The sequence below is a fragment of the Salvia hispanica genome, chromosome 2 (genome assembly GCF_029641045.1).
Source record: "Salvia hispanica isolate PSC_SH4W2 chromosome 2, Shi_PSC_v1, whole genome shotgun sequence".
Taxonomy (NCBI): domain Eukaryota; kingdom Viridiplantae; phylum Streptophyta; class Magnoliopsida; order Lamiales; family Lamiaceae; genus Salvia; species Salvia hispanica.
The window spans coordinates 29,313,130-29,331,444 of record NC_142693.1 but is presented as its reverse complement, the minus strand read 5'-3'; the positions used below and the strand labels follow the sequence as shown (position 1 = coordinate 29,331,444).

The window sequence follows — 18,315 nt, the reverse complement described above, 5'->3', positions numbered from 1 at the left end:
ATTACGTAGTAGTATAAGAGTGATTTTAAATATCTATCGCCCTATATTAACAACCATCCAAAATAACACCCAACTGTTAGTATTTAATTTTGTTAGGTCAACAAGAATGCACATTTTAGTGATAAATATCCAAATGATTAGATTTTTCTATTCCGTTCGTCCCAAAATAAGCAATTCACATTCTTTTTTTGGGGCGTCCCAAAATAAATGAGTCATTTACTTATTTGGCATTCTTTCTCTTACTTTTTCTATCTACTTTATTAACTCTCTTAGAGCATCCACAATAGCGGCTAGCCGATTCGCGTCGCTAGCCGGTTGGCTAGCCGAACTATTGCAACCGGCCAACTAAGAATCGGCGAGAAAATCGGCGTGGGCTAGCCGATTTGAGGGCGCTGGCCGATGCAATGGCCGCCATTGTGGCGTGCCGATCGACCAGCGATCGGCCACCGATCGGCCGCCATTGTGGCAGGGAGGGATGCAGCCCGGGATGCAGGGGCCACCGGGGGGGGCACGGTCTATCGTCCCTCTCTTGATTTTTTGACGGCTTCATCTCACACGTCGACCCAAGTGGAGACACAGTTCACTGGCGATGACCTTTTGTCATTGCATGAGATGGAGATCGATCTCGGGGAGCCGAACACTCCCGTTCCAATGGGTCGGGCTGCGCCGAAGAAGAAGAAGGCCAAGGGGAAGGGCAAGGTGGTCGGCGAGTCGTCGCAGCCCGCTGTTGACGACACTCCCACGCGGAGGAAGTGGACGGAGGATGAGTACGCCGGCGTGGCCAAGGGATGGTTTTCGGTTTGCGACGATCCGGTGGTTGCGAACAACCAGCGGGTCGTCAACATGTGGGCGAAGATTAGAGCAGCCTACAGGAGGAACTGCCCACACGGGAAGGACTACAGCGGGGAGAAGTGCCGGAAGGGGTGGGAACGATCAGGGCCGCGATCGGCCGATTTTCGGGGTTGTACGCCAACGCCCTCCGCCAGCTGACTAGTGGGCAGAATGAGGAGGACGCCCGGAGGATAGCGGAGAGTCAGTTCCCCTTGCCGGGGAAGTATAAGGAGTTCACCTTCTGGGAATGCTATGTGTTGCTGAAGGACTCCGAGAAGTTCCGGGCGGGGTGCGACGCTGGGTGGCCGAAGAAGCAGAGGCTGAACTATTCCGGCGACTACAGCGGCAGCAGCGGCAGATCCCACGACCTCCCCCCGGATGCTGAGGAGTTTCCGTCCCCTCCATCCTCTATTCGTCGCCCTCGCCCGGTTGGCCAAAGGCGGGCGCAACGGGCAGCGAGGAGAGGATCCCCCCTATCGCCCCAGGAGGTCATCTCGGCACTCGCCCCCCACGCGCGTACACCTTACTCTCGCGTGCAAAAACGGAGGAACGGATGTTCGCGGTCTTCCAAGAGTGGAAGGCCGCAACCGACCCCACGGAGAAGAGGTTTCTCTACTCGATGCTCGAGAACATGCGGGTGGATTTGGATACCTCGAGGGCACTGGTGGGGGGTTCAGACGCGGGCTCAGATACCCCACGTGGCGGCGGCGAAAATAAAAAAAGGCTTCCACACACGAGCCCCGCCACTCTCTACTCCTCGTCGTTGCCGCCGCCATCCTCGCCGCCGCCACGCGGGGTATCTGAGCCCGCGTCTGAACCCCCCACCAGTGCCCTCGAGGTATCCAAATCCACCCGCATGTTCTCGAGCATCGAGTAGAGAAACCTCTTCTCCGTGGGGTTTTATTTTAATGAAATGAATGATTTTTCCTGTATACGTCTCGTAAATTTCATTCCGTAATTTAATCGTAAATTTAATTCCGTAAATGTAGTTGTTTTTGAATTATTTTTATTGCGGCTGGCCTATTTGAGTAAATGCTGACGTGGCAGGTGGAATTTTAGTGCTGCTGACATGGCAGGGAGAGAGAGTGGCTGGCCTATGGCTGACCTATTCTTATTGGATGCTCTTACTTATAATTCACTTTCTATTTTACTAATAAAATTTCATTTCTTAAATTCCGTGCTGAAAAGTTTTAGTTCACTTATCTTGGGACGGAGGGAGTATGATGTTTTCCGATTAGTGAACTTTTACATCATAATATGTGACCAATTAATAAAACTGTGCTTTCATTAAGAAAAGAAAAGACATACAAGAAAGTATAAGTTTCTACCAAAATTATTTTTCATTTGTAAACCTACATGAGAATAACCTTGGTCCTATTTCTGTTGGACATAATGAGTATTATTAATAGAGAATATATATTTATTTTCAATTTTTAGAATTGCATGTGGTACACAATAATAAAAATATCAAAACCTTATATCGTACGCATGCGGGACATGCATTTGCACTGCATCTCGCCGTGATTAAATCAAGTCCTTATGTATAAAATTCGATTTAAATAAATTTTATAATTAAATTAGTTTAATTTTTAATAAATGGAATAAAAAAATTTGATTTTACAAAATATTCCCACTGTAACTGAGTCAATTCATTTTTGGATTGTCTTACTCCAATTGAGTCATTTTTTTGGCAAAAGTAACACATCTCATTTCTCTTACTTTATTATTTCATCCGTTCGCCATTAGGAGTCTCATTTCTTGGCGGCACGGGATTTAAGAAATGTTAGAAAAGTGGGTGAAAAAAGTCCGTGGAATGGGGGTCTCACTTGTATATATATTAATTTTAAATGAAATATATGAGTGAAATGAGTTAGAAGAAGGTAAGACCATATTACCATTTATGATAAAAGTGAACCGGGACTCCTATTCGCGGACGGACTAAAATGGAAAAACATGACTTCCATTCGCGGACGGGGGGAGTATATCTCTTAACCTCTCCACTTTATTCTATTTCCATTTTATTTTCTCTCTATTTAATCCAATTAACTCAATTTTTTTAATTTTCAAGCTCAAAAGAAATATCTCTACTACAAATGAACTCTATTTCCATTTTATTTTCTCTATATTTAATCCAATTAATTCAATTTTCTTAATTTTCAAGCTCAAAAAAATGTCTCTGCTACAAATGAACGAAAAAAATATTATTAAAGAAAAACACAGCCAAAATATTTTGGCAACTCGCATGTAACGTGAATGGCAACCACAAATTGGACGAGAAGGTGAAGGCAAGTGGCGACCCAGTTCGCCCTCTTTCGATACGTCATGCACCGCCCGCTCGTCACATCATGCTCCCGCCACTCGCAACGGATCCTCCTTGTAGCCTCGTCCCATCAAAAAATGCCCTCCCACTGTGCATTGATGATGCTCTTTTACTTTTGTAGAAACTCACATGTTTCAGGCGTACGTCAACACCTGAGGGCACTTATGAGAATTTACACGCCAGTGCACACAAGCACGGCGTGCTCCGCCAACACTTGAGGGCACCTATGAGAATTTACACGCCAGTGCACATAAGCACGGCGTGCTCCGCCGTCTACTTAGGCGGCGATCGTGCACCACGTGGCGCGTTGCGGATGCTCTAACGTGGAAATGCGGTTGATGCTTGGGTTGACAAAGAGACGTATAAAAATATATTTGGGACCCATTTTGATACGAAATCCATTTCTCCAACTTTAGCTGGCAGCGACAACTCATAATCATCAAAACTAGAACAACCAACATAGGTCATTAGGTGGGTGCGCCCTCATCTTTAGCTATTTGGTGCACCGCGATTGCGACCTCTCTCATCGCGCCACGTCGCCGTGTTCCATAGTGACGAGATTGCCCCTGTCGCTCTCCTTAGCTGTTACGGATCGCGACGCCTAATTTTGGATTAGAAGATTTGAATATTTCCTAATTCGGATATTTTAATCATTATATAATGGAAAAAGAAAAAGAAAAAATAGAAGTCCAACTTCCTTTTTTTAATACGAGTTTGATCACGTGATTTTTAATTTCATCTCTCTTATAATAGAATTGCTTGATTGGATTTGAGGAGATATGTGGTTGTACCTAAATACGTATGACAATTTATACAATTATAAAGTTTCTTTATTCATGACTCGAAACAATAGCCAAGTGTATTGATTTTAGGTTTTTATTGTATAAAGACTCAACAATAAAACTTTTTTCAAGCACTTTATTAGTTTTAAGTCATTGTAAATATAAACTAAAATACAATGAAGTGAAACGTTTTTTTTAAGTGGAACAATCAGAGTGTTAGAAGTGATTATTCTTATGCTTTAAAGTGAGATTAATCGACTCAAATCACTCGGATTTGGACCAATTCGCTTGGCTATCGAGCTATCCAGGTTGATTTTTTTTTTCATATTAAAATTATCAATCTCTAACTATAAATTTTTGGATTGTCGGTTAATCCATACAGACAACTAAGTTAGAAAGTAGAAAAAAAAATTATTATATATATATTTTTTATCATTCTATATTTATAGCACGAGAGTATTTGATGCTTCACCAATTCAATCAGAATCCTCTAGTTTTTAATTTATTGAAGTCAATCCGAATTTTTGACATCAATCGATATCCCTATAATGCAATCTTGATAGGGATTGTAGTTAAAATAACTCACAATTTATGTGAACATAAAAAATGATTAATCCTCTACCTAGCTATTAAAATAGAATTTCCAAGTCGAGGAGATATTTTTGGTTGGCTTTCAATCTTTAAATGAATATTATTTGACATTGACACGTGTAAAAAAGACTTAATCAAGAACAAATGAAATGGATGCTGATTCAAAAAGAAGTCGCCAACACGTGGCGTCAATACACGTAATTGGATTGGTAAGATGAACCTACCTCACAACTCCCTTTGAATTTCTTAATTTAACGGCCAACTTCATGCACTCTATAATTTAAATATATTGAATTGAAAATAATTTTAAAATAATTTTAAATTAGTACTCTTTCAAACCTATTAAGTTATAGTACTAGTAACATATTTATACACCATACAACACAAATATAATACACAAACGGCACACACTACACGCAGGCGCACACAAAACACAATACATACACCACTTCATGCGCACCGAACTCAAAATAAATACTCCCTCCATCCCTTAAAAGAATGAGTTATTTCTATTTTAGTCAGTCCCTAAAATATAGTATAAACTTTTAAATTTTGGGACTCCAACTACACTATTGATAATGTAAACCTTACTCTCCATTAACACTATTTACATTATTATTTCTCTTATCTCTTTTACTTGATCAATTATGCATTAAAACTCGTACATAACTAATGTTTATAATTTTCAAAAACGAAGAAAGTAGAAATTAATATTGAGTTGGATAACGTATGGTATAAATTAAAAAATTATCATTTCACGTCTTAGTCATTTTTTTTATTCATGAAACAAAAATTGAAACTGAAATACACAATATTTCACTTTCGTAACATTGCAACTAAAACACAATTCAATTCTAAACACAACTTACAATCCAATAATCAAAATACAAGAGCTGCATGGGCCAATGTGAATGGCCCAATAGCCTCAACGTAGCTATATGGGCCTTCGAATAATGATCAATCAATACAACTTGGCCCACTAACACTTACTATAATATTTAAATGATTACTACTACTAACTTTCATTTTTATCGTATTATGAACTATGAATTAATCATGTTCAGTACATTAAAAGGATTAGGAAAACTTCGGTTTTTTTCCAAAATAAAATGGCCGAAAATATATCATTAGGTGCGACAAATCTAGACAAAATGTACACCTTATTAAATGAAATTTCTAACAATAGACATAAAGATAAACAAAAATTTTATATTTAATGCGCCCATAATTACTTTGAAACACTAATTGGAGTGATAATAATTAAAGTTAAGGGAATACAAGAACCAAATAACAGCAACAAATTAAATTTAAAAAATAAAAAAAGGAAAAATGAAACCACAGACTTTTTAGCTATATGTTACAAAGGAGTTGAGCTATGCATATTGCAATATTACTGATTCTGAAGAAAAAAGCAACCGCTTATACCATTCCTTGATGCTCGCAGAGTAACTTCTTTGCAGACGATACCTTTAGTTACTGCGGCCGTGGACCGGTCCCGGAATGTACAACCACTACCTATGATGCCCTGCTTCCTCAGGCGCGTAGGAGGCGCTTATCACATGTCAAGATCCTATAACTGGCATGAGGTCCTTCGGAGGTGTCCCTCATCGATACGTGCCAACCCAGAGCTTTTCCAGTCTCTTGAAGTTCATCCATAATACCGAGGGAATCGCGAATGTACACGTGCCCACCAGGCCTCAGAATTCGGTCCATCTCTAGCATGATGGTTGAGACATTGCATCTGCTCAAAAGAACCACAAAAACTCATGTGACAAGCTAAAGGAAATTAAGTGTCTAGCTAAAGTCCCGTTCTCTACGAAAACCTACGATTCTAAATCAAGAAAGAACCACCCACTTGAGCAGCCAGAAGAATATTAGTATCATAACTAAAGCAGAAGTGTGAAGGAGTACCTTTTTCGTTCAACTGAGAAAAGTCCAGCAGCGTGAATTAAGTCGTAGGTTCTTGGGTATGTGTCAAATGGTTCGCACCTGAAAAGTTGTGTTTTGGTCATGCATTGTTTTTTCCGGTGTACACAAGATACAAGAAGCTTCTAGATACAACAATCCATCCATTCCTCAGAAAATTTGCATTTATAGGCATATCATGTGTTAAGATAACATTGTTGAGTTCATACCAGTCATGCATAACTCCAATAAGACCACGGTCATATATGACGGGCAATGTATTAGGTCCACTAACAGGAATAACATTGAGCACCCAGCAATCCAGTTTGTTTTCAATCAGTGCTGCTGCGAAACTACATTAAAGAGAGGAATTAGCTTTGTGTTGGATTTTATAATGGACATCACAATATATACATTGCTACTTCAGTATTCTAGTTATCAAGTCAGAAACAGCACCACAAAACAAATAGCTAGAAAATACAAGTGCATAAAACTCACCCTCCAAAGCCGGCCCTCATGTCTAGTACATTCCTAAGTTTGAACTTGCCCCAATGCAAAGCGCGTACATAACCCTGAATTATTTCTTTCCAATATCTTGATTCTGCCCTGAAAAGTTCTTTCCTGGATATATAAGCATCAATTTGTACGCTCTGAAGCCTGTCCGGAGGAGTCTGTAAGCGTTCCGGCCAGGCTGTGATGTTTGACCCATATCCTTCCTCAGGTAAACGTGATATGCATGCCTTCAAATCAACGTACCTACAATGATATTTAGAAGGAAAACTCTTGAGATCCAAAGATAAATTCCCCTTACAGCTCTTCTAAAAAGCAAATTAGTACTAGTATATTACTATCAACCACATCTAACTAGTAAATGCTCAAATAAGTAAAACATAATTTGTAATCGTATTGCAATGTCTGAAGTGGACCTTGTGGTGTAACTAACAATCGAATCTCAAGAACATCAGCCTTTCTTCATCTAATTGCTGCAAATTTCAGTCACTTGATTTCACATAGACAAATAACAGAAATATGATGCTTCTCACTAGTGGCTTCACATCAAGATGAAACCATGTGCACTCCCATTTTCGTAACTCATATCAATATTCACACATCAGCTACTCAATCAGACTGTGAAACTACTAAAAATACAGCATGATCTCAACATGCTCCATTAAATCAGCAAACTACTCAGAAATGCATCACATGATTAAGCTATCGATATAACCAGCATAACATGTGAACCTATAACAGTCAGTTACATTGACCGTTGTCGGATGATAAAATTTCTTGGACAGATGTGTACAAAAAAAATAAAAAAAATCGACTAAAGAAGACGCCTACCAAACTTTATCGGGATCATCATCGGGAGCACACAATGGTGGCAGTGTTCCTTCTTCACGGCTCAAATAGCAGCTGTTATTTAATGGTTTCTGCCATATGGCAATGTAACCCTCCTTCTTCACAAGTGTCCAACAAAGTCGAGTTGTAAGATTAACCATCTCTGAAAGTAACAAAAGACAAATTTTAATTACTTAATAAATTGTTTCCAGAGGTCTTGCTTATATTTAGGTGGCCAGAACATTATAAAATGAACTGCAGAGCCTCTCTCCAACACTCTTAGTAATCAACCACAGTTACAAGAAACAAAACACTATTTAAGCAAAATATTTGGAAACCAAGTGTTCTAAGCTTATTTAAAAGAAATTACCTTCCCATTGTTCTTCAAGGGCTGCTTCATGTTTATAAACGGGTTGTGCGGCCCAAGCAAAATAACCACCTGCTCGGAGCATTCTATTGATCTCAAGTAGCAGAATCCCATCTATAGAGCGGCATAACGCAAGAGAAGGTAACCATGATTTAGCAAGGGTCATCTATCAGAGAAAGTTCTGATTTTCACAGACTAATCAAATAAAAGTAAATATTTAGAAAGACAAATGTCTGATATAGATAAGTAGATGTAGTAGTACAAGTGCAACATCAAGTTTTTAAGTAGTGTAGTGCTAAAGAAAGTATCACAAATAATTCACCAGAGGCCCAAACTTAACACTTTTCACCATTAGGACTGTTAATTATTCACATGAAATCAAAATAAATTACTACAAAATTTTCAGATTTCATGGACAATATACATAACTTTCCTGTGGAGTTCCTAAAATTAGATTTTATAATTTGAAAACTCATAAACACCTTTTGCAATTCAAATATGTAAAGATGAGAACTTGAAAAGAGTTAATTAAAGCAACGGCATAGTTTTTTAGATATAAAATCATACCATCCCGAGTCCAGTTGATTCTACACCTTGAACAGTGTATCAGATCAAATGCTTGACTTGGATAAAGCAAGCGCCTTGTTGCAAATGCTGCAACCATTGCTGGCACTCCACGTTCAAGTGCAAATTGTATCTGGTTCTCATGAACATCTTTTGGGGCCACAGAGAGGGTGAGAACATTCCGTGAGAGTAAATAAGCACCAAAGCTCGCAACACCACAACCAACATCCAGAGCAACCCGAGTATGTCGACCAAATGCAATTTCAGGGAGCATCTACACAGTTTTAGTCTCACGTAAGATACCAAAACGCACCACATATTCCCTTTTAATTCAAAAGCTACATTTAAAGACGGTAACAACAGAAACCTTTTCGAATTGATCCAAATATTGATCAGCTCCGTGAATGAACTGCGTCCCACCTCCAGGAAACTTGAATTTGTCCTTGTCAATGGCGATCCAATTCTGGCCTCCTTTATCCTCAGCTAAACGAGCATGTGGAACATTGCTAAACCAAACCTGCATAATATACACCAATATATGATCCACCAAATGTTCATGACTGTGTTTCAAACTTGTAAACTTTTGACATGCTCTAACATGAACTCGCCAATGCCAACTCCGCCCAACCAATCGTAAAAGGCAAAAGAAATAGGAGCTTGATAAAACTGATCAAGAATCACGCTTTCACAACAGAATTACAACCCAATCATATAACTATGGTTAGCTTAACTTCAAAAACATGATGACAATGCCATTACCCAAAAGCCAACACCAAAATATCAAAATCTGATGCTATAAACCGAAACAGCTGATTCAAGCAACGGAAAATGTTACCTCATCACGGCTTCTGGGCCATGGGATTGGAGTTCTGTAGCCTTTAGGAGCAGGGACAATACAATTCAAGCCCTTCCCCTCTTCAGGGCAATGCCGCTCAAATCTCTCCCCTTTCTCCGTCGAATCCAGCTGCTTAATCGCCTCCTCATTGTCCAAACAAGGTATATACTCCCTCATACTCGCCGCACACAGCGGGAACTTCTTCACCCTAACCCTAACCTCATCCCCTTTCCCATCGCTCTCCAAACCCTCACTCTCATTCTTCTTCGACCAATTCTCCACCAATTCCGGGTCATACTCCCCCACCTCAAAATCATCCGTCATCTTACCATTCTCATCCACCACCCCCATCTTCTCCACCGCCGGCGGAGGCGGAGGAGGATCCGCGGCCGCTTGCTGCGGCTCAATCTGGCTATTCTCCGTCGGCGGCGATGATGAGGCGGTTTCATTCACAACTGAAGAGACATCGAAGGCTTTGCCGAGGTTGGGAGAGAGTCCAACCGCGGCGGAGCCTGAATCCTGCTGAGGGGTGAAGAAAAGGAGCTGCTGCGCTGAGCCGTCGGAGAAATGCTTGCCTACGTAGAAGAAAACGACTGAAATGAGTAGAAACCCTGAGATTCGGATCAGCGCGGCGGATTTGCAGAGATCGGAAATTCCGCCGCCGCCGCTGGCAGTAATCCCCTTCATTGTGAGGAAATCGCTAGATCCCAAAGCTGTGTGAAATTGTGTCGGTGTGAGTGTGTGAGAGAGAGTGAGAGTTAGTATATCAACAAGGAAATGCGGCTAATTATGTGTGGATTGGAAATTGGAAAGAGGAAGAGTGAGGAGGAAGTGAAGTGAGAGAAGCGGCGCTCTGGCATCAATGCCGCCGGAGCTTCGCGATTTCTGATTTGATTTCTGTGGCAAATCGATATTCAATTTCGAGATTTTATATTATGCATGAATAAATTCATTCTCATATAATTACGTCTTAATATAAATATAATTAGGTCGCTTTAGCCAAATTATTGCCATTGTTGAATGCTTTCTCATTCTCTTAATCTTTATTTTTTTTCCTTTTACTCCGCAAAATTATGGTCAAACTCTCAAACTACTAAGTAATTTACCGCTAAATTCATAAAATCTTGCAAATTATCGAAATTTTATTGTGATTTTATAATCAAACTATTCACTTATTCTGATTTTACAATCAAAATTAAGCCATATAGTTTAGTACTAGTACTAATTTATAGGTGAATTTGAAAGTTGTTACGCAAATATTTTTATATAAAACTGATATTCACGTTTCCACTATTTTTTTTTTACCCGATTTTATTTATAAAGTAAAATAATTCTTAAAACCTGTGTTAAATTGAAAATGGATCATTAAATTATGGATGGGGAAAATATTCCATATCATAAAACAAAAAATAATTCCATCGAGCATATAAAATAAAATCTTCTGGTCTTTTTATTAAGTAACAAACAAGTTTGAGGAGCTCATTAGCTCTAAGTATGCTTATAAGTTTTCACAAAATGTTGTAATAGTAATCTCTTGAATTTTTTTTTATAGGGAAAATTAATATTTAATCTTATATGTGGATCTCTAATTTTCATTAGAGCACTTAAATGGAATAATGTATTTATATAAGTATAATTTAATCCAGCATTTAAATGGAGAATATTTTATTGTGTCCCCCCAATTAATTTAGATAGATTCTTTTGGTTTAAGAACAACTATATGCATAATTTGACAATACACATTTCTCTACATTTTACTATGAGAAACGCAAATTTATTTTCTTAAGAAACATATATTATTGGTATATTTACTCAAACTAGTATTCTCATAGCTGTACTGCTGTATCAATTACAAATAACCAAACAAATGGCACAAACTCAACAAGATTAAAAAAAGAGGTTCGCTGAAGTAGACAGCTCCCAATTTTGTTAAAGATATGCTTAATAACAGAAGCAGTATCAAAGAATTTATATAATAAATAGTAAGACAGTATTTCCCCCAAATAAAGTAATAGTATTCCCCTTGAATTTTGCTTATTTCAAGCAAGAAAATAATTTTAATTGGGAGCTAAAAAGCATAAAATAAAGGCAGAATAGCATCGTAGATCATACTATAAAATAGAAGAAAAAAGATCACCATTAATTAACAAAAACACATTTCACTGTTCAAAGCTCCTTCATGTAACAATGGAGAAACTCAGTGTGTATACATTCAAATATTGAAAAACAAACGTACTTCCATCCAAGTTCTTCCACATCAAAATTTCCTCCTCCTGTAGAAAATAATAAGAACTTATAAATTCACAAGTTCAGCTATCTTTGAAAGACGGAAAACTACATCGGAGGGAGGAATCAGTGCACAGCGAGTATTAAGGGGATAACTGCGTGAGTGAATTCTTGACCAAAGCAAACCCAGACAGCAATATAAGAAACAGACGGAAAACAGAATCACACGAGGGAACACGAGAAATTTCATGACTATCAATTCGAGGCTCCTTACACTTTGTTAAAATAACCTTAAACAGTACAAACATCTTACTTTAAAAGCTCACAAACTACCTGAGATTCAAATGTACTGACAATTAAACTCAATTCTTTCGATTTCCTTCCCAAGGGAAGTGTTTGAGTAAACTCGATTCTTCCAGGAAGAATATTGAAACCACAGAATTCGCATTTCATTCATAGCACAGAGAGATGAATACTCAAACAACTATGTTTCTAAACAGAAGAAGCACACTTACAACATCTCTCAGGCAGCTAGAAAGAAAGATCTCATGCATAGATTCATTCAAGTAATTGGTCATTTAGAAACAGAGTACGAGACGATTTAGCCAACTGCATACCTTCCATTAAGTCAGAATTCGGCTCCAAAATAATCGTCTCAACACAGGTGCAACATTTCCAGCGAAAGACCTGTCAACAAATCAATGAAAAACTGAATCAAAATCGTATATACAGCAAATGAGTATTCCATCATTTGAGGAACAGGAAGTCAACTAACCTCATGAACACCACTCCCGGGCATTCTGGAACATGCGTAGCCACGGGCTTGGGCCTTTCTTGTCCACGTTCCAGCTCTTGGGATACCAAGGATACTGCCACATCAAGAAGCAGCGTTCTGGATGAGGCATCATTGCAAGATGCCTGCCATCTGGGGAACAAATTGCTGCCACGCCTAAAGGAGAACCATTCACGTTGAAAGGATACACTTCCGTGGGCTTCCCATTGTCGTCACAATATTTCACGGGGACCAGGCTTGATTCAAGTACACTGTTAAAAATGTCATCATCCGGGAAATAAGCTCTTCCCTCCCCATGAGCAGCCCATACACCTAATGTACTGCCCTCCATTCCTTTGAACATCAAAGCTGGTGAATTCTCAATCTTCACACTTGAGAAACGACATTCAAACCGTCCTGATTCATTGTGTATGAACCTCGGTTGTGATGGATCCCCATTCTCCCCAAGAACACCTCCAACTTTGGGCCCTGGAACCCACCCTAAAAGTGCCATGAGCTGACACCCATTGCAAACACCTAAACTGAAAGTGTCTGGCCGCTCATAGAATTCTTGAAATTGAGCAAGTAGAGGCTTGTTGAATCTTATAGAAGCTGCCCAACCTTTTGCCGAATCTAGTACATCGGCGTAGCTAAATCCTCCAACAAAGGCAATACCTCGGAAATCATTCAATGAGATGCCTCCATTAAGAAGGTCAGACATAGTGACATCCCAAGGTTCAAAACCTGAGGCATGGAAAGCAGCAGACATTTCCCTGTCACCATTGCTCCCTTCTTCACGAATGATAGCTACCTTTGGTTTTGAAGTAGCATTCATGTATTTCTCATCTGTATATGATGGAGTGAAGGACAGACGCCATGAAGGCTCATGGCGACTTTTGAGGCCTTCTTTCTCAAGTTCCACACAAGATGCCAATCTTTGCAATTTTTCTAACTCGAAGCTGGTTTCTTCCCACAAGTCCCGAAGCTCGGACGTTTTTTCAGTCAACTGAGAGATACCATCAATCTTTAGCTCAACTATGGGTGAGGATGTGACTTCACCAATGATCACAGAAGATACTCCAGCACCCGCAAGTTTTTCCGTCACCACACCTACACTTGTTTTGCTGACCTCAATTATGACGCCAAGCTCTTCGGCGAAGAGTGTTTCAAATACACTACAACTCTCAGGAGTAGTCAAATCCAAGTAAATGCCACAGTTCCCAGCAAATGCCATCTCAAGAACACTTACTAGCAATCCTCCATCACTGATATCATGACCAGCCGAAATCAAGCCTTCCTCAATCAAGTTTTGCACTGCATTGAACACACTTTTGAGGTAAGGGACATCATCAAGATCGGGGCACTCATCCCCAACTTGGCCATATACTTGTGCCAGAGCTGACCCACCGAGGCGCCGCTTTCCTTTTGCCAAATCAATGTGGAGGAGAAGACCATCATCACCAAGCTTCAAATCTGGTGTCACAGTTTTAGTTATGTCTGGACAAGTGACATAAGTACTGATAACTAGATTTCCAGGAGCCTTAACAACTTCTTCAGATGAACGGGCTGCCATAGAAAGACTATCCTTTCCACCATCAATAGCAATGCCAAGTTCAATCATTGCTTCTTCAAGAGCTATGGCAGCATCATACATGGCTGCCCCTTCACCGTCCAACTTAGCTGCATACATCCAATTGCCACTCGCCTTCACATCAGAGAGAGAAGTGACCTTAGCCCAAACAAGATTTGTCAAAGCTTCTCCAACGGCTAGCCTTGCCATAGCTCCTGGATTAAGAAGACCTTTGATTGGCTGCTCCCCAATTGAACAAGCACCTCCTGTAATGCCAGTATAGCTCTGAGAAATTACTGCAACGTCAGAAAGTGTAATCTGAAGTGGACCCACAGTTTGCTGCTGTGCAACAAGGCCTGTCACACACCTATCAACTTTGGTAGTCAGGAATCGTTTCGAAGCAATAGAAGGAAGCCTTAATACCCTTTTCAAAGAATCCATAACAGCTATCCCTGGAGCAATATCAAGTGGCTCGAGAGCATTAGCAACTCGGTGAAATTCAAAAGTTTTCTGGGGCATGTCACCAAGCACCTTCTCGAGCTCAAGATCCACAGCAGGGGGTGGAGAAGGTAGTCCATTTGAGTTGCATTTTTCCATAGCTAAACCATCCACAAGGGTGATCCGCCCTTCACCACTAATTGATCCAAGGACTGCCATTGATACTCTCTCTCTTTTACATATAGACTGTAAAAGGTCACGGCTCTCAGGATTCACCAAAATAGCATCTTGCTCCTGGTACTCAGCACCCCATATCTCCAAAACTGACATAGTGTAATCACCTACTACCACTGCCCTGATATCGATGGTAGCACCCTTTGGATATATAATTTCTTTGACGACATTACAATTTCCCCCGGCACCCTGATCATGAATGCTAATGATAGGATTGTCCTCTCCCATTTCAATACAAGCACGGACAACTCGATATAACTTTTGTGCCATCTCTGCATCTCCACGTTGCACAGCATTGAAATCCAGCTCAGCATCATTTTGGCCACTAACCATGCTGGATGCAGCACCACCACCCATTCCAATACGGTAGGCTGGCCCTCCAATCTTGACAACTAGCATACCGATTTCAGGCTCCCCCTTGGTGATGTGGCTGTGATCAATCTGCCCAATGCCTGCACTGAACATTATTGGCTTCAACCATTCTCGTCTTTCCCCATTTGGCAGCCTCATTCCAAAAGTCCTGGTATAACCCTGAATCAATGGTTCACCAAACTTGTTACCATAATCCGAAGCACCATTACTGGCATCAATGAGAATCTTCAGCGGGGAAGCCAAGTTTGATGGATATGTGAATGATGAATCCTCCCATGGAGCATATGAGCCTTCAATATTCAGATTCCCAACACAGTAACCAGCTGTAGATGCCACAACATATGAGCCCCTCCCAGTTGCATGCGTATCTCTAATCCTGCCTCCAGCACCTGTCTCGGCACCAGGGTAAGGAGCCACGGCACATGGGAAGTTGTGGGTCTCAGCAGTAAACAGGATATCAAGGTCACGAGCACTCATGTCCAGCGGGCATGTCAAACCTGGGTGGATTGGCCGCAACTGATTCACAGGAAACCCTCTGATTGCACTGGAGTTGTCCTTGAAGCCAATAACTGAATTGTTCGGGTTCGCTTTCAAAGTGCTCTTAACAATTTGCATAAGAGTCCTATCCACTGGTTGCCCATCTATAACAATCTTTCCAGTAAAGAACCAATGCCTGCTATGTTCACTGTTAGACTGAGCAATATCAAATAACTCAACATTCGTCGGATTTCGCTTGATGTCATCCATGAAGAGCTTGGTGTAATACTGCAAATCTTGCTCATCAAAGGCCAAACCCATTTCTTCATTTATTTCCTCCAATGCCTTCCGCCCCTTCTCCATCACAGGTATATAACAGATTTCCTCAGGGGCCACTCCTCTTTCAAAAGATGTGAGCTTTTGATCATAAATACACTCCGTCATTCTGTCATGCACCAATGCAGCAACTTCATTAATCTGACTCTCTACCAACGAAGCACCAGGGGCGAGGTACAGCAAGTATCTCCTTGATCTCTCCAATCTGCTTATTTCTGTCAAACCGCAAGCTCGGCAAATTGAAACGGCGTTGGAAGACCATGCAGTGGTGAAAGACAACCGAGGGCCAACTTCTACAATAACAGCACTTGCATTTGTTCTGGTCTCTTCATCAAGAAAACTCTGAGTCCCCAAATTCTCAGGCTCATAGGTTTCCCCCAAGAGCCATCTCAGAACTGAATGCTTGTCACTGGGAAGATCTCCTTCTACACCAATATTATAACACTGCTCTGTTTTCAGCCCTACAATTTGGTTCGAAACTTTCGTCTGAATCAATTTCAGAAGCTCAGCAGCCTCATTATCCTGTAGTAAAGGAACTCGGTAGAAATGCACAACCTTCGCAGCAACCCTCTGAACCTTTTCCAGTTCTGCGCTCACTGAATTGTCTACATCCCTTGAGATCACTGCTTTGACCTTCACTTGCCTTGACACACGGGAAATTCTAACAGAAGGAGGCTGCTTTCCCGGAAACCTTCCCCAGAGTAAGCAGTTTGCTTGCCTAAAGGAATGTTTAGGCAAAACCAATTTCTGCCTGTATGCACCCTGCCGAGATAAAACACATGCACTTGTAACTAATCAGTCAAAAAAACAAGTAAATTTAGCTAAAACTTATGAGTAATATTGAAGTGAACAAACATACCTGTGCAAATCCGGCTGCTGTAATTTCAAAAGCGGCAGCCATTGCTCCTGTCCCGGAACTATAATCACAAGAAACAAAAAAAAAAAAAAAAAAATTGCTATTAAATCCACCAAACACCTTACACAACCCTAAACTAAGCAAAGACGATATTAATTAGTAAACAAGCTCCTGAGACCATACCTTTTTCACAGTTTCCAGCAGTGCAACGACCGAAATATGAGCGACGGCGGCAGACTGCCCCTAAAAGGGAGGCGGCGGCGGCGTTGGGAGCAACAGAGGGCAGCGGCTATGCTAAAGAAAAAAGAAGACAAGAGTGCGGCGTCAACACAACAGACACATTATTTATACAAAAAGAAAAAGGTAATGTTCTCTATTGATTATTAAAACATTATTTCCACTAATCCATCAATCTATCAATAAATGAAACACAAGTTTTGGAAAAATTTAGCTGCCATTCAGGCGGGAAATCTTTTTCTGGTGAATGAAGAAACAAAATTTGATGTGTTAGCAAAAGAGTGAAAAACTAACTTATTTAGATTTTTTTCAAAAATTGAGCTAGAGTGTTCCAAATTTTTATCTTTTTAGTATTCAGTTGCAGACGAGAAGAAGAGCTCTGCAAACAGCCAATCACTAGTTATAGGTCATAACTATTTGGACTTTGTGAATTGTAAGCTTCACGTAATCCACTCCAGTTCCAGCTCATAATATTTGGAGAAGTCTCCAAATTACTATGAAATACCCCAAATTACTTTAATCTTTCAGTTCAAATTAAGCATACAAGAGGAATGACATATAGTATATGAAATTTTACCAGTTTTTCGGAATGGATGTGAAGCTTCAAGCTTTTCAATATTCTTCAATGGAGGATGGAGAAGGAGGGCTGAAGGGAAGAGAGAGTGGCGTGAACGCTGGAGAGGGAGAAGGTAAGTGTGACGGAGAATTAAGAATGGAGAAATTCTAGGGTTTTTTTGTTTTTCATTACTTTTTATTTCTTTTCAGATTAGTACTAGGACTATATCATATCAATAAATTTATTAATATTAAAATGCGGCTGATGATTTTTGTTAAACACTACTACATCCGTTCCATAGTAGTGGAGAAAACTTTTCGGCACAAAGATTAAGAAAAATTGTGTTAGGTGAGTTAAGTAAAGAGATAATAAAGTGGAAAATGAAAAAGATAGAGAGATGAAGAGAGAAAAAAAAGTAAGAGAGAGTAAAGTAAGTGTGGATAAATGTGTTGATTTTTACTGAAAAAGAAAATGACTCTATTAGTACTATGGAATGGACGAAAATGGAAAAACGCCCATATGAGAACGGAGGGAGTACTAAAATTAACTATAGTTAAAAACTTTTAAAAATGAAGTACTCAGCAGATTTTGAAGTCTGCTCCAAGTCATGGAGAGGGGTGGGCAAAAATTGAATCTTTTATAGGCAACCTTTTTCATGTACAGTTTATTTCTAAAGAAAATTCAAGAATAAAAATGGTTATTACGAAC

General features: G+C 40.0%; 2 protein-coding genes across 3 annotated transcripts; both read right to left on the bottom strand.

The window, feature by feature from the left end:
• Positions 1-5,713: 5,713 nt before the first annotated feature.
• Positions 5,714-10,446, bottom strand: LOC125200992 (putative methyltransferase PMT11). Its single transcript, XM_048098849.2, has 9 exons — positions 9,534-10,446; positions 9,066-9,215; positions 8,702-8,972; positions 8,138-8,248; positions 7,771-7,930; positions 6,928-7,185; positions 6,660-6,782; positions 6,436-6,513; positions 5,714-6,265 (listed from the first exon to the last, which is right to left on the bottom strand). Exons 1-9 carry the CDS (start codon positions 10,218-10,220, stop codon positions 6,058-6,060), a joined length of 2,046 nt encoding a protein of 681 aa, XP_047954806.1. The 5' UTR covers positions 10,221-10,446; the 3' UTR covers positions 5,714-6,057.
• A 1,206-nt stretch (positions 10,447-11,652) lies between these two features.
• LOC125202714 (putative phosphoribosylformylglycinamidine synthase, chloroplastic/mitochondrial) lies at positions 11,653-17,799 on the bottom strand. 2 transcript variants are annotated; one of them, XM_048101160.2, is made up of 6 exons: positions 17,629-17,799; positions 16,998-17,108; positions 16,818-16,875; positions 12,535-16,720; positions 12,377-12,446; positions 11,653-11,806 (listed from the first exon to the last, which is right to left on the bottom strand). In XM_048101160.2, the coding sequence occupies exons 3-4, from the start codon at positions 16,857-16,859 to the stop codon at positions 12,536-12,538; spliced, it is 4,227 nt and encodes a 1,408-aa protein (XP_047957117.1). In that variant the 5' UTR covers positions 16,860-16,875; positions 16,998-17,108; positions 17,629-17,799; the 3' UTR covers positions 11,653-11,806; positions 12,377-12,446; position 12,535. The 2 variants fall into 2 exon arrangements, with proteins under 2 accessions (XP_047957117.1, XP_088920543.1); XM_089064417.1 differs by having other exon boundaries at positions 16,998-17,103.
• Positions 17,800-18,315: the final 516 nt, after the last annotated feature.